General features: G+C 34.1%; 1 protein-coding gene and 1 long non-coding RNA gene across 2 annotated transcripts; both read left to right on the top strand.

Annotated features, from left to right (window-relative positions):
* Nucleotides 1-3168: 3168 nt before the first annotated feature.
* Nucleotides 3169-4814, top strand: KDR (basic helix-loop-helix (bHLH) DNA-binding superfamily protein). The gene is made up of 2 exons (XM_011077174.3): nucleotides 3169-3638; nucleotides 4447-4814. The coding sequence occupies exons 1-2, from the start codon at nucleotides 3504-3506 to the stop codon at nucleotides 4597-4599; spliced, it is 288 nt and encodes a 95-aa protein (XP_011075476.1). The 5' UTR covers nucleotides 3169-3503; the 3' UTR covers nucleotides 4600-4814.
* A 9033-nt stretch (nucleotides 4815-13847) lies between these two features.
* LOC148788239 (uncharacterized) lies at nucleotides 13848-15402 on the top strand. The gene is made up of 3 exons (XR_016065367.1): nucleotides 13848-14006; nucleotides 14076-14265; nucleotides 15176-15402. It is a non-coding gene; the product is annotated as an uncharacterized LOC148788239 (long non-coding RNA).
* The last annotated feature ends 1005 nt before the right edge of the window (nucleotides 15403-16407 follow it).

Genomic DNA, 16407 nt, shown 5'->3' with positions numbered 1-16407 from the left:
TTATGATTGTGTTAATCACTAGAATTCGATCCCAGCCTTACAATTAATTAATAGTAAGTAAGGAAGTGGTATAACCTAGAAAATATCGCATGTTGTAATGGCGCACAATGTACGTAATTAACAATTTTTTTTATTTAAATTAGATTTGATCGAATCAAATTAATCACATAGTAAATGTGATATAATTGTTACGTGATAGGTCATTTTTCTTAAAGTGTCCACCAATCATATTATAAATGGGCAAAATATTTTTTTAGTCTCATAAAATAAGGATAAAATTTATTTTGGTGCCACAACTATGATAGGTGTCGCTTTTAGTCCCATAAAACTCATAATCATGTATTTTTTAGTCCCAGAAAGTCATGTACATTGTGGTTTTGGTACTAAAAAGGCGTCGTAATTTTGGGACTAAAAAGTCCCAAAACTACGTTTTTTGGGATTAAAAAACGTGATTTTGAATTTTATGGGTTTAAAAGCATCACTTGCTATAGTTGTGGTACCAAATCAAATTCTACCCTTATTTTATGGGATTAAAAAAATATTTTGTCCTATTAGAATTTCAAAGAAATGCATAGGGCAGGGAATCTCGCCGGAAAATGCTGCGACTAATCTCCATCACGTGAGGCAGGGCACCGGCCCGCGCACAAATTGCAGCACCTGACATTCTAATTGCTACCAAACAAAAACAGTGAATCCTTTACTAATTTCCTAGTTACAAGTGTTTGATTTTATGTCTAGCTGAGGATGAGGATCACGTAAATGAATCCAACTTCCCTCACCATATTCAATGCCTAATCTGCCGCCGCTGTAACTCACTTAAATTATATTTTCGTTTTCTTTTTTTGGTATATAAGAAACATATATTTGTGTTTCTATTATTATTTTTTTTCATTTTTAGTATTATTTATTTTAAAACTCTCCGATAAGTAAATCTGACAGTGAGTAATTGATGAATATATATTCCAAGTATATATTTTTAAAGAGTTAAGACATCCAAACAAAAAAAAAAAAAAATACATTCAAATATAATTACAGAATATATTCCAAGCATGCAAATATATTTTGATTTTTCCATTATGATATAGAAAATGAAATAAACGTAGATTCCATGTATGAAAAAAAGGGTCAAAATTGTAATTTTACAATATTATATATATATATATATATACACACTAATATAAATATAATATAGTTGCGCAGGGATTTGGTTTTCTCAAAAGTAATAAATAAGACAGGGGTGCATGCCAAACTCTCCGTCTAGACAAAGACGACTTAATTTAGGGTAAATATAAGTTTCATTAATAAAACAAGATCGTACAGTACCACAGTGCTCAACTGGTGGTTTCCCCCTCGACAAGTCAAAGATACGCCATAATCTATATAACGCATATGAACTAACAGAATAAGATAAATTAACATTGATAATCCTCTGTCTAATATTTTCCATAATAATGGTGGCTATGATGCTCGGTGGTCGCTCCGTATGCTCAAAGCGTCTCAAATTTTGTTCCCTCCAAATGTGGTAAATGCAACCAGCAAGGAGTGCACGATAAACCAAATTAATGATATGTTTTCCTCTCCATTTTCTTGCAACCCACTCAACGTCCTGTGGCCACTCTCTATTAGGCCATTCAAATCGAACAATCTGCCGAATCGTTGTCAAGTATCTTCTAGCATAACGGCATCGAAGGAATAGATGAGTATGTGTCTCCATTACGCCCTCATCACATAATATACAGGCGCCTAGATACAATAACCATAATTTATAGATCTGTCTTTGTAATTGAATAATACCATTTAACTAATAATAATATATAATTGATGCCGGAAAACTCTTTACCGTAGTTGTCAATCAATCCTAATGGAAAATATATAGATTTTGAGCAACCGCGAATGTAGGAAATATTTTTAAATCACGTAAATTTTGTGTACTAATTTTTTATTCATAATTTCTACATATGTTCACAATTTTTTGACTAAAAGCACCCCATAACACACGTATAGGTCTAAGTCACATAAATTTTGTTCTAGAAATAATTACAAGGTTTATATATGTAAGAAGTTTAATTAAATCATGGTTCATCTTGCAACGATAATCCTGGGATTTGTCTATCTTGCTTCTTCCGAGTTATAAGGTAAAATAATTAATTAAAAGTGTGTATATATATATATATTGAGCAGTCTATATACTTAAAGAATAATTGATAATACTAATTAATATATATATAGGTTCTTAATTAATTAGGATTAATTAGACGAGGAATTTAGTCAATGCAGTGCAGAGTTTACTAGACACCACGTGTTCCACATAAGCCAAAATTATTGATTAATGTGCATGTAATCTTATAATTATACTTAATTACCTACTCATCACCCCTATATATATATATATATATTCTAGTACTACTAGGTACTGTCAGTAGAAATATTATAACATTTGATCATAGTTAATTACTATGATTAATAACAAATATTTGTAACAGATAATTATTGATCACGGTCACATGATTTTTACTATAATTTTTGCGAGGGTGGTTAAAACAATTGCCATGACTAATATTTTTACCACATAGAGAAATAATATCGATTTAATTTTATTGTAATTAATAGTAGTCATTTACCTTGAATTTTAATCATAATCACTAATACTATAACTAATAATAATTTTTTTCTAGTGCACAAAATTCCAAAAAAACAAAGAAAATAGACCCAAATCAAGATTTTAATCCAAATTTAGTCTCTAAGTCCCACAAACCTTGTCTATGAACCGAAATTCTGCAAATCAAATTAAAAAAGAAGGATTTGTATTAAAATTAAAAATTGGGTTACATAATTTAAATATTTTATTTTTATTCCATAGCAGTTTACGTGACTTCGAATAATGTAGATAGATAGATAGTATTAAAATGAGAAAGAGAGAGAGAGAGAGAGAGAGAGAGAGAGAGAGAGAGAGAGAGAGAGAGAGAGAGAGAGAGAGAGAGAGAGAGAGAGAGAGAGAGAGAGTTAATAAGATAACATGGGCATGTGTGGTTAGAGCGACACAAAGAGGCCCCCGAAGTTGGCTGAATAAACAACCAATTTTTGCTTAACCCACTTCAAATAGGGAACATATAGAGAACGACATCATCACTATCTATATATATATATATACATTCTCTCTCTCTCTCTCTCTCTCTCTCTCATCTGTATTTAAAAGGAGGCAAAGCCCACTGCTTTCTCCCATGCACTTGTCTTAATTCATCATCACCTCCAACACAGCACTACTACTCCTTCTGATCATCATCAGTGTTTTCTGCATTTCATATTTCTCCCCTCCTTAATTATCGATCACAGTACTGCCACTGCTTGTCTCGTTCTAACCCCCGCCCCCCCTCTTCTTCATTTAATCCAATATCCCACCTTCCAAACAAACAACATTATATATATCATCAATCAAACCCTAATACATATATATTCTGACAAGCCCCATTCTTGCAACATATATATATTATTACAAGCTGACAATGTCTAGCAGAAGATCATCACGTTCCAGGCAGTCAGGAGCCGCCCGGATAAGCGATGATCAGATCGCCGATCTCGTCTCCAAACTCCAACAACTCATCCCTGAGATTCGCAACAGTCGACGACGTTCCGACAAGGTATAAAATACATACATACATATTCATTTCTCTTTACCTTAGCTAACTCACAGTCACACTACTATATATATAAATATATATATATATATATATGTCTCTCTGTGTTCTTCCTGTCTCCTTATGAACCCAAAAAAACAAACAAAAAAAAAAAAAAAAGAAAGAAAAATTGTGTGGTGTTTGTTTCTTTTGCAAAGGGATAAGCAGCCGCGGGTTCTGAGGCTCTATACGTGCCTGCAAGCCCACAACCCTCATTTAATTCACAGTTTGTCTTGTGGGACTCCAATGTTCCCTAGCTACGTACCTACACGCACCCATATATATATATATTTGTCTCCTATACACACACATACACACATGTGTGTGTGTGTGTGTTTGAAGTAAAACTCTTCTTCAATTTGCATGTTGTGCATTTTTTACGAACCACATATGTTTAAGGTACTTAGAGTACACATTACTTGATGCAAATTTTGTATGTTATTCCTATTAAATACCGATTTTGTCTAATAATTTAATTTTTAGATGAGGTGGACACCCCACAGAATGCTAAGAATACAAAGTGCGTGTATATATTTGTTTCCTTAGAACGTTATTAAATTGTTTAAGACATATTTACAGTCAACATTAATTACTTGAGGGCACGACAAATTCGTATGTCATATATACCAGCATATAGTAAACGTCTATTGTTTTTTTCTTTTTTGCTCCTAATAATAGTTTAGCGTTTAGATGAGATGGGTACTCGACAGCACGCTCAGAATATGGGAGGAACGTTCGTTTTTCTTAAGGCCGCCTGAACTTTTTGGTGCAGGTTTCAGCATCAAAGGTGCTGCAGGAGACTTGCAACTACATAAGGAGCTTGCACAGAGAGGTGGACGATCTGAGCGACCGATTGTCGGAGCTTTTGGACTCGACGGACAGCGACAGTGCTCAAGCAGCCATAATTAGGAGCTTGCTAATGTAATAGTACAAGATGATCATGGACCGAGCTTAATTTTAATTAGTTTTATAATTATATATGATGAACAGTACGTTCTGTATCAGTTTTTTTTTTTCGATCTCATTGATGTTGTCTAGCTAGGGTTTGGTCATAATATTAGGCCAACTTACATATATATATAGGACTTGTAGCTGTTTGGGTGCTATACATACATGATATATATATATATAGTATCCCTAGCTAGCTTCTACAGGTTTTATCATTACAATATTAGAGACTTGAAATTGGCTTATGTTTATATAAGTCATATGATGCATGATTACATATAAAAATAAGAAGGGGTTGCGCCTGTCTTTTGGCTAGCTAGCTCTCTTTAATTTCCACTCCCTCCCAAACTTATGGAAAGTTTCTTTTATAATTATTATTATTATTATTATTATTTTCAAATTAATTATATGCTTAAGATAAGTTTTTAATTTAATTTACTGATCCACCTATGTATGAAAGGGTATAGGTCATTTTTGATATACTATATATATATATATATTTATATTTAGGATATAAATAAATATATTATTAAATATTAATATATTTTTTTCTTGACAATAGTAAAGTTTTAACATGAGTTGGTTATCTAGTATGATTTAATTGATCTGAACTAAGCTACATGAGATATTTATTCACTAAAAGAGTTTCACGTATTAGGTTTTGCTTAAAAAAAAAAAGAATTCAGGTACGTAGAAGATTAAACAGATATAATTTATTAAATTAAAATTTTTAAATGAGATAGTCGTTCGAGAATATATATACACAGTGATCAAGAATATATATGGCTATTTCTTGTGTTTTTTGGTCTGGTCTTCAAACTTTTTGATCTATGGGGCCCTTAAATTAATTAATAGAAGATTTGAAATTAATACACAAGGTCAACATTGATGTACTAATTATAAGAAACATATATGTCACTTCCACATTAAAATGTGGTAATAATTAATTTATATATATATATATATATATATGGGTGAGTTTTTTTTTGTATTATTACAATATTATATTCATTGGAATAAATTAAAGTGTTGTCATAAAAGGAGCTGAAAAAATTAATGTAATTGACAATATGACTCTAAATTATCTCCTGCAAACAAGGGCTAATTAATTAATTAATTAATTAGTTGTTTATTTATAATTAGGTCCTTAAAAGCATGCCAAGGGTTTTGTTTGGGGGGACCTGAAAGCACAAGACTCTGGGGAAAAGAAATGCATATATGCATGGAGAGCAACATATATATTTTTCAATGTTGTGAATGAAGAAAATGCTGAAATTAATAACAAATATATATAGCTGCCAAAGAAGCCAATTTAGAAGAAAATTGCACAAATCAATATTTTATATCCAAAGTTTGGATGCACTAAAAAACAAAGGAAAAAGTATTATTTTAGTTCGCTAAATATGCCTAATTTTAATTTTAGTCCGATAACTATGTTCATTTTTGCTTAGGTTCAGTAACTTACGAAATTGCTTATTTTTAGTCCTCTGACAGATTTTTGGATAATTTTACCCCTATGCAACTTTTGAAAGACAATTTTAGTCCATATGCACTCATAGGGGTAAAATTGTACGAAAATCTGTCTAAAGACTAAAAGTAAGCAATTTCGTAAGTTACTGGATTTAAACAAAATGGACATAGTTATCGGATTAAAATTAAAATTAGACATACTTAGCGGACTAAAATAATACTTTTCCCAAAAAAAAAAATGCCTATTTGCTATGGCATTTTACCATGATTTTCTTGATTAGAAAGACGACACAAAACAAAATTTGCCATAGATTTTTCCGACGGGCAGAAAGGCATTTTACTAGACCTTGTCAGAAAATTAATATTTGCTGACACTGGAGAAAGAGCCGTGACAAAAATTGGAACGAGATGTATCTACCCGTTACAAAACTCATCTATTCATATGGTACGTAGCTGGCAAATGTTTGTTTTGAATTATTAATATAATTAATGCACATTTACTTATACAAAATATTTTCTTTACAATTAATGTATTTGGTATATGCATGAATGCGACATTATTAAAAAATTATGTAACTTTTTCCTATAAAAAATAATTATATAACCTTTTATTCTAGTTCATAAATTATATATGGCTAAATTGCATTTACTGCCCCGTATAGTAGGGGGGTAGCATTTCAGGGACTGTAGTTAAGGGTGTAGCAAATAGAATCCCACAATTAAATTTTTTTTTGCAATTGAAGGACTCCGGCAATCGGATTTTGCAAATTTGCCGGAAATTGCTTACCTGGACAAAAATTAGGGTTTCAATTTGGGATTTTTGCTGATGTGGCGGGGGGATAAAAAAATTTTGCCAACTAAGCTAAAAAAACACAAAAAAATAAAGAAAATAAAAAATAAAACCCAAATTAAAAGAAGAAGACTTTTCTCTCTCAAATGGACCGAAGCATTCTCTGAGAAAAAATCCCTAACCCCCAACATTCCCCAACTGTGATATCCAATTTCCAAATCTTAACGTCATCATCCATCATCATCACGTTCTTGTTGAGGATTGAGAAATTGAGAGTGGACAGCGGGTTCTTGCCCGTGGAGCTGTTGCAGTCGACCTCATCGGCGGCGGCTAAAGCGGCATTGTTGGTGGTGGATATGGTGGTGGAAGACACGAAATCCGCTGTGCCCGTGTTGCGGCGGTCGGATATGTGAAAAAGGAGGTCAGAGGAGTTGCATTTCAGGACTGAGGGTGGTTACTTTTGGGGGTGAAGAGAATGAAAATTTTCATGATTTTTTGGAGAAAGAAAAAGAAGAACCAAAAAATGTAGAGAGAGAAAGGGAGGAGAGAGAGAGAGATGAAGATGATAATGGTGATGATGAAGATGATGAATAGAATACAGGGGAAGAGTCTTCTTCGTTTAATTTGGGTTTTATTTTTTGTTTTTTTTATTTTTTTGTGTTTTTTTAGCTTAGTTGGCAAAATTTTTTTATCCCCCGCTACATCAGCAAAAATCCCAAATTGAAACCCTAATTTTTGTCCAGATAAGCAATTTTCGGCAAATTTGCAAAATTCGGTTGCCGGAGTCCTTCAATTGCAAAAAAAAATTTAATTCTGGGATTCTATTTGCTACACCTTTAACTACAGTCCCTGAAATGCTACCCCCTAATATGCGGGGCAGTAAATGCAATTTAGCCAATTATATATTATGACTAATAACTTGGAAATTAATTAAACAACGAGGGTTGCTGAATCATTATTGAGTTGGGTATCATTTATTACCCGTTTCAATGATTTTCAGTTTACAATTCTTCAATTTATATATAGATTAAATGTATTTCATCACGATTATGACATGCTTTATATATATATATATGCCCACGTGTATACAATTTAGGGATTTCACCTAATTTTTTGAATCGTATGATTAAAGATGAAAAGAATACCTAATTAATTTATTAGTAATTAATTAATTAATAAAAATACTTATTTTAAAAAAAAAACCATCATCATTGTGAAAAATCAGAATTCTTCATCTTCCTCGTAGAGTCCATGGGTATTAACCAAAAACAGAAACGCTAACAAAATGTGTGGAAATATTTAAAGTGTATTTCTTTCAAGTTTGTTCTGAAAAAATGTGTTGAACAGAATTTATATACGAGGGTCAAGACTAACTACTAATTAACTACCTCTAGTTAAGAAACCGTAATACACTAACTAGAAAATACAAAATGAGAAACACGAGTTCACATAAACACGCAACAATTAACAAAATAAATGGGCAAAATCGTGTTTTGATACCATTAAAAAATGTCAATTTTGTTTTTGGTACCACAAATTTTGTAAGTTTGGGTTTGGTATCATTAAATTAAAAAATAAGCATTTTTGGTACCAACTTAACAACAACGGTACATGCGCCTTAATGGCTGTCAACCCCACAATTTTGGTGTGAAAAATCACTTGAGTCTGAGAAAAAGGAGGAAAAATTGATTTTCCAACATCCCATAGTGTTTTGGTACTATTAACCTAAAAATAAGCCTTTTAGGTCCCATAAAGTCATGTGGCGGCGCAAAATAAGTAATACAACACATTTCAAAATAAAAGATAGAATCCATAAACATGAAGCAAAATATATTGGTTATAAATAACGATTTGAGCTAATTGAAACCTTGTTTGACAAAAATTTTACAAAATCATCTTGGCAAAATATATGCATTGCAATGCACAAATTTTCGCTAATTGAAACCTGCCAAAAGACTTCAACCTATATAAAAATTCTCTATTTTTTTGTCTACATCTTTCTCTTTCTTTTATCTTAGGTTGTGCCTTCTAAGATGTCATTACACTGTGCAAGTTTGATAAGTGATATATTTTTGCCATCATGTATAATGATATCTCCAATAGGACTTGTCATCTTGTACACATATTCTTTTTGTCGAGTATGCTTGTCCCATAGACACATTGCAGCATAGCTGTCTGATTACATCTTATCTAGAAGCCTTCGGCACTTCTATTGGGATCAGATCTGAATGTCTCCACATACTCTTGCGATAGCCAATTTATCCTTACATTCTTCACATTAAAATTGGCCTCACAATTGTGCAAATGATTGTACTCCCTGATCTCATCTTCAAAAGCATCTTACAATATACCAGCCCAATCTGCATCCTTGTCTACATTCTCATCAAAACACTCATCATCCTCATCATAATCAACACTTTCATCTCCATCAAACAAGTCATCTTCGGAATCAGCTACCCATTCATCAGTTTCTCTCATATCTTCGTCGTCCCTATCCCAATCAACCCAATCAGCCATTTCACCATCCCCACTCTCTTCTATTATCACACCCTTCCCTTTGTCTCTATTATATTGCACAGGTTCTTTTTCAGTCACAATATTTTTTTTCTTATCACCCTCGGTCACAATGTTATTTCCCTTATCACCCTCAGTCGCAGTATTCTCACCCTTATCAACCCCCTGAATTTCAACAACAACTATGGGGTATCTAACTGCTTCAATGTATACACTAACCTCACTCCATGTCCATCTATAAGTTGAAAAAGCTCAATTTCAAAGCATAATGCTTTAAACTTTTTTAACATATAGATTCTAAAGTATTTTTTCCTACCCAAATAGCCCAACTGTTCACAACACTTGTCAAGTACTTGTATTGAAAAAGTGTCCTTATCAACAAAGTCAAACGCACTTTCCATACCCCCTCTATACTCAGCTTTAGGATGGAATATTAATTTACCCCCATTGATAAATTCGTAAGCTGATAAAAAATTTATATTCACATACAAATATAAATAATAGCACCAGTCATAAATAAATAAATTAAACGGGGGAGGGGGACATTAGAACCGAATTCAAGTTTGCGCTCTGGCAAGAAACACAGTTGGATAGATTCCAATTTTACCTCTCAGTACTTTGAGTCTTGTCTCATTTTATACCATTCTACTTCCATTTGCATCGTTTGAGTCTTACAATACTTCACTTGACACTAACCTTAAAAAGAATGATCTTGTAGAAAATCTTGGCCCAACAAGTTTTATAAATGTACAATCAAATTATAATAATATATTTTTTTCATATATCTACCAGTTCTATAATATTTTAGAACTTTGTAATTTATAATATAATTACTTGAATACTCGCAAAACTATTGTAGACACAGTTGATAAACTAGGAATGAAGAATCACCTCCATTTCATAGAAATTTCTATCTTGATTGAGCATGTTATCAGTGTTTCAAAGAGTTAAATGGAAATACTGGAACTAGTTGCGTTCATCATGAATTCAGATTGCAAGAAAAGGAAGAAACATTACAATGTTAAACAGTTCATTTTCCTGCAAAATTTCAATAAGGTCATTTTTCAATGGCAACCTGCCAGAACCAGAATTCTTCTCCTTGTCCACGAGTCAATCCCAACAAGGCACTAAAACCAATGGTACAATTGATTTCTGTTGGACACCAAATCCTACTTTAGAGACAAAAGTAACTATTATCTAATCTAACTACAAAACTTTAGAAGGAAAAAAAAAACTCACCATAATCGGGCACACCATCTAACACCAATGAAGTGGGTCGAAGGATGGGCATCAACGCCGTTTCTTCAAATCAGCCACGCAAACTAGTCCCCCCCTCTCAGATTCAGATTCTCAATCACACATTTGGCTTAATTTTTGAATTTAGCTTCTATTTTGAGGTTAGGGTTTTCAAAAGGGGGAAATTTCTTCGTTGGAAGTGTGAAATGAGGGTTCAACAGTTTTGCCCCTTTTTTTGGTCTTTGGAGGTCAACAGCCATTCCAACGTGATTTAATGGAATTTGACGGCCTTTAAGGTCCATGTGCACGGCACATGGGCTCTACCATTAAATTGATACCAAAAATACTTATTTTTTAGTTTAGTGGTACCAAAACCAGAAATTTCAAATTTGTGGTACCAAAAACAAAACTGATCTTTTTTAATGGTACCAAAACACGATATTGCCCCAAAATAAACAGTCTTCATCATACCCAAATTTGGAATTCTCTGCGGTGGAATCACACTTCTACAGCCCCCCTCTCAAGATGGAGCTTAGGGGGCAAAGCCCAATTTGACAAATAAGCGGACAAAATCACAGCGTGGAGAGATTTTATGAAAAAGTCAGCGATTTGATCACAACTAGATACGTGCAGGGGAGCGATGAAACTAGCCTTGTATTGATCATGCACCAAATGACAATCAATATTGAGGTGCTTGGTGCGTTCATAAGCGGGTTAGGGTGATGTGGATGGTAGCCTTATTATCTCACCAGAACAACACCGATGTGGGCAGGGATAAACAAAAATCTCGAAACAAATACGACAACCACAACATCTCGCGAACGACAGTGCCCATACTTCGATATTCTGCCTCGGTAGAGGAACGAGAAACTGTGGCTTGTTTCTTCGTCTTCCAGGAGATAAGAACCGAGCCTAGAAAGACGCAGTAACCCATAATGGAGCGGCGGGAATTAGGGCAGGAGACCTAGGACGCATCAGTGAAGGCAGAGAGTTAAAGTGGATTCTGAGAGAAAAAAAACAGTCCTAATGAAGACGGCCCCTTTAAATACCGAAGACGTGCATAGCAACATCCCAGTGAGAAGACCTGGGTGATGAAGAAACTGACTGAGCTGCTGGAGGGAAAAGGTCACATTAGGCCGTGAGAATGAAAAAATATATAAAACCCCCTATGTCTTTTGACCGTTGGATCTTCTTTGATCAAATATTGATCATTAGATCTAATCAATTAATCTCAACAGTTAGATTTTAAAAAAATGAAAGATCTAGATTCAACAAATTGTTTAACTTATATTATATATAAAATAATTTCAAACTAAAAAGATATATTATTATTATATTAAAAAATAAAACTAACTACCCCCACCCCACCCCACCACCATCTCCATCGCGGCGGCGCGATTCTTAAAATCGTTGTATCTCCGCAAATGCTTTACTAAAATGAGTGAGGCCAACCTTGTTAGAATCATCTTAAAGAGACGAATTTTATGGTGGTGGTCTGAGATTGAGATTCGATCGAACGGTGATGAATCGACGGCAAATATATTCTGCAGTCGTAGCTTGAGCCCAATCTCTCTGATTGATGAAAACTCAAATTGAAGGTATGAAAATGTTATTCTTAAAGAGAGATTCAAATGGTACCATTGGCCGTCAGAAACTCATTCGGATAGCATCGGAAACTTAGAAACAAGTTCCCGGCGAAAAGGGGCAAGGAGTAATGTTGGTTTGGCCTGACCAAGGTCTTTAATTGTGAACAAGGAGCCCAAATGGGACTTTGCTGGTAATAACTCATCCAAAGAATATCCTGTCAATAAAATGTCATCAGAATAGACTAATAAAGCTACAAAAGAGTTAGCGGTAGATCAAATGAACAAACAATGATCGTGAAGGGACTATACAAACCCATATTCCTGTAACCTGATAGTTAGCTCAATATTCCATTATCTGGAGGCTTGCTTTAAGCCATAAAGCGACCTTTTGAACTTGCACACTTGCCCCAGAAGTGCATTTACATAACCTTCTGGAGAAATCATGTAAACTTCCTCATTTAAATACCCATGAAAGGAGATATTATTCACATCAAGTTGCATAAGTGGCCAACCTTTTGAAACTTCCAAGGCTAGAAGAAACCTGACAGTCACCACTTTGGCTACCAGTGAGAAAATGTCAAAGTAGTCCACTCTTTCCACCTAGTTGTAGCCTTTAGCCACCAACCTCACCTTGTGCTGCTGCATACTACCATTTGGGTTGAGCTTCAGTTTAAAGACCCAACGACTCCCGATAGCTTTCTTATTTGGCGGTAAGGTCACCAAGTCCCAAGTGTCATTCTCCTCAAGGGTTGTCAGCTCTTAGTTCATGAGCTACAACCCAGCTGGAATGATCCTTTGCCTAGTGATATGTCTTAGATTCCTGCACACAAGACAAAAGTGCAACAAACGATACATGTGCAGAGCTATATGTAGTAGGAATGAAAGTAGAAGACATATGAGTAGTATAGTGGCAAATACAGTCATTTGACCAAGCTGGTTTGTGAGAGTGTCTTGTTGACCTTCTGAGAGGAGGAATGTAAACATAAGGATTAGAAGGGGTTGTATGAGGATAAAGGAGGTAGGGGAAGAGATGTTTCAAAGTCTGAGGAATTACTAGAGGTTTGAGCAGGAGGAGGAAAGTGTGAAGCTTGGGATTCCGAGAATGTATCAACATAAAAAATAGGTAAACAAAGTGGGACGGATTAGTCTGTGATGTCATGATCTTGTAAGGAAAAGTGCTTTCATGAAAAACCACGTTTCGAGAATGAAAAAGAATATGGGATTCTAGTTCATAGACTTTGTACCCTTATGAAAAATGATTGTAGCCCAAGAAAATACACTTATATGCTCGAGTTGCGAACTTGTGTTTTTGGGGAGAGACATTACATGCAAAACATAGACATCCAAACACCTTTAGATGACAGTATGCTGGTGGAACATGAAGGAGAATCTCAAATGGTGTTTTCCAGTGTAGAAGTGGAGTAGGTAGGTGATTGATTAAGTGGCTGCAAGGATGGACTCTCCCCAGAATTTATTGGGAAGAGATGATTGAAAAAGTAAGTTATGTTTGTTTTTGTTTTTGGCCCATCTAAAAGATGGGCCAAAAATTTTATATGTTTGGTTCTCTTTATCTTCCCATTTTCTGCCATATTTTAGACTATTTTACTTTATTTTGCAGGCCCACTCTAACTTTGCAACTAATTACAGAACACTGCAAAAGAACAACTTCTCGTGCAGGAAAAGAACATCTTCTCTCCACCTTTGATTTCGACTCCATCGTCGCCGTTCCGAAGACCCATCGGCCGAGATGTATACCCATCAACTCCCCTCCTCAAGGCGAACATTTTGGTATGTTTCAATTCAAGTTTCATCCATCTTTTCAATGTGTAGTATATTGAACCATTTTGTATATTCAAGCTTCGATTTGCAGCCGTTTGAGCGCCTTATGCCCGTGAACCACCACCATTCGTCTGCCCATCGTCCGTCGAGGCCAACGGACCCTCACCCATCGAGTTTCGACAACTGTACGGCGAGATTGAGCTTCTTCACCGAAATGCCGATCATTTCACCGACAGATTTCTTCGCAGTTGATGGTGATGTCACAAAGGTTGGGTAATTTTCTATGTATTTTCGAGTGAATAGGGTTTCAAATTTATTTGATTTTCTGTAATTTATTGAAATGGCTTCAATTGAATTATTGAATCACTGTATCGCCATTATTATTGCAGCAACCGAGCATGTGCTCTTTTGGTTCGTTTCTGACTTTTACCGACATATTATCAGCTTTTCTTTTATTAATTTTTACTATACTGTTAGATACATCAGTGCTTGTATACTATAGTATCGATACTATATTTCACTGTTTCGCCCATCAAACAATAATGATGGAGACTGTCTGAATACATCGATACTTTCAAAATATTTCACTGTTTCGCCCGTGAAACAATAATGGTGGAGAGTGTACTCCTTCCTCTATATATTTATGTAACTTTAGATGCATTTTGCACTTTCATTCTTTCCTCTCATTCGCAAACATTGTATGAGTAGTCAATTTGGTTACTTTACTTAGAGTAAAGCATTGCGTCGTAGTTGTTTACACGCTCATTTCGTTGGTGGTGGGGTTTTGATATCCATCTAACATTGTCCTTTACTACTTTTTGTGATTAAGGTATGTATATGAACTTTAGCTTTGTGGATATTTGTTGTCTGTGTATGGATTCAATCGGATATCATAATATTGAGATGTAATTTGCTTCTACGATATGGCTTTGTCTGCAATTTGGTTAGACTTTGTCTAAGTTGGAGAGGAGTTAATGTTTTAGATTGATATAGCATGCTTTTGTTGTAAATATGATGTTATTTTGCCTTCAAATGGTTCGTGGATTTTGTTTATGTTCGGTTAATTCATACATATGTGTATCCAATGTCTAATTTGGTAATTGAAGATCTTTAACTTGGTTTCCTTGAGTATTTACACAATGAGGTTGCTAGAACTAATTTGGAAGTTCGCATTACAGGTACATCTATCTTGTTTTGGCACTTGTGATGCTTGGATTACAGTAATTAGAACACTCTGAGGGACCCGGATCCGCCTTGCTTTTCTTGTTTCGCATTAACCTTTCCTTCACTCCACAATGAAGTTGAAAACGTCAAATGGTGCCAAAGAATTACTATAGTCAATACAATAGCAGTACAAATTTACAGCACCATATTGTTTTTTGGTGGTCAAAGCTCTTTTCTCTGTTGGCCCTTTGATTTCGAAAAGAACTATTTATTTCAATCACTTTGCCTACTGTATATATTTATAACTAAACAGTGCAAGTACATCTAATTGTTGTGATATTTTCCTATTAACTTCCAGTTGTGACACAGATAAAGAGCATTGTGATGGTAAAGAATTGCTCTGTTAAGGAGCCAGGGCAACGTTATGGGTCTTTAAATCTATATTTTAGAATTTGGATCATATTGATTCTAGATTACATGTATGACAACTCAAGTTTCTTTTGGCTCTGGATTTGGAGTGAAGTTAAATGTTTGCAGGGAAAACTCAGAATTTTCATGCACACACTCAATTAAACATGCTTCCTAAATTGTTAAGCTTTTGGTTGCAATATATATAGCAACAATTTTATGTGGATCATTTAACATGTGAGTGAACTTAGAGTGAAGTTATAATTCTACTTGGCATTTAGCTTGTGGAATCTCAGTGACGATAAGACTCAGAGAGTAAATGAATCTATTGTTTTAGAAAATACCGATCATCTTGCATGCACAACTTGCTTATCGACTTGTGCACTTAAAACAGTTTCTTGTTCTTTTTTCTCCCATAAAATTATGTGGTCCTGTCATTCTGATTACTATTTCACTACAAGCTCTATTAACTTCAATTGCCATTTTGTATTGATTTGTTTGTCCTATTGAAGCATATATGCACCAGTATTCGAGATCCCATTGCTATTAAATACATGAACTGAAGGATGATTTTTTTATCAAAATATGATCAATTATTTAAATAAAGCATATTTATGTGAGATCAATTCAAGATTCATATTAATATATTTTGGCTAGTAAAATTGTTATGTGTTATTTTTTATTTCCTTATTAAATATTAAAACTGTTTACATATAATTATCATGATTGAATTTTAAAAAAATAAACATATAAAATAAATTCTGATATCATGAATTACATAATAAATTTGAATTAATATGATTCTACAACCTAAAAATTGTTAGGAATAACAATTTGA

Source organism: Sesamum indicum, linkage group LG4, assembly GCF_026168435.1.
Source record: "Sesamum indicum cultivar Baizhima isolate 11 linkage group LG4, ASM2616843v1, whole genome shotgun sequence".
In the NCBI taxonomy this organism is placed as follows: Eukaryota; Viridiplantae; Streptophyta; class Magnoliopsida; order Lamiales; family Pedaliaceae; genus Sesamum; species Sesamum indicum.
The sequence above is the reverse complement of the archived record's forward strand: the minus strand, read 5'-3'. Positions and strand labels throughout refer to the sequence as shown.

Excerpts from the sequence above, each read along its gene's own strand:
- KDR (XM_011077174.3), top strand. The coding sequence starts at position 3,504 with ATGTCTAGCAGAAGATCATCACGTTCCAGGCAGTCAGGAGCCGCCCGG. Across the intron at positions 3,639-4,446 it reads GTCGACGACGTTCCGACAAG|GTTTCAGCATCAAAGGTGCT; the intron begins GTATAAAATACA and ends TTTTTGGTGCAG.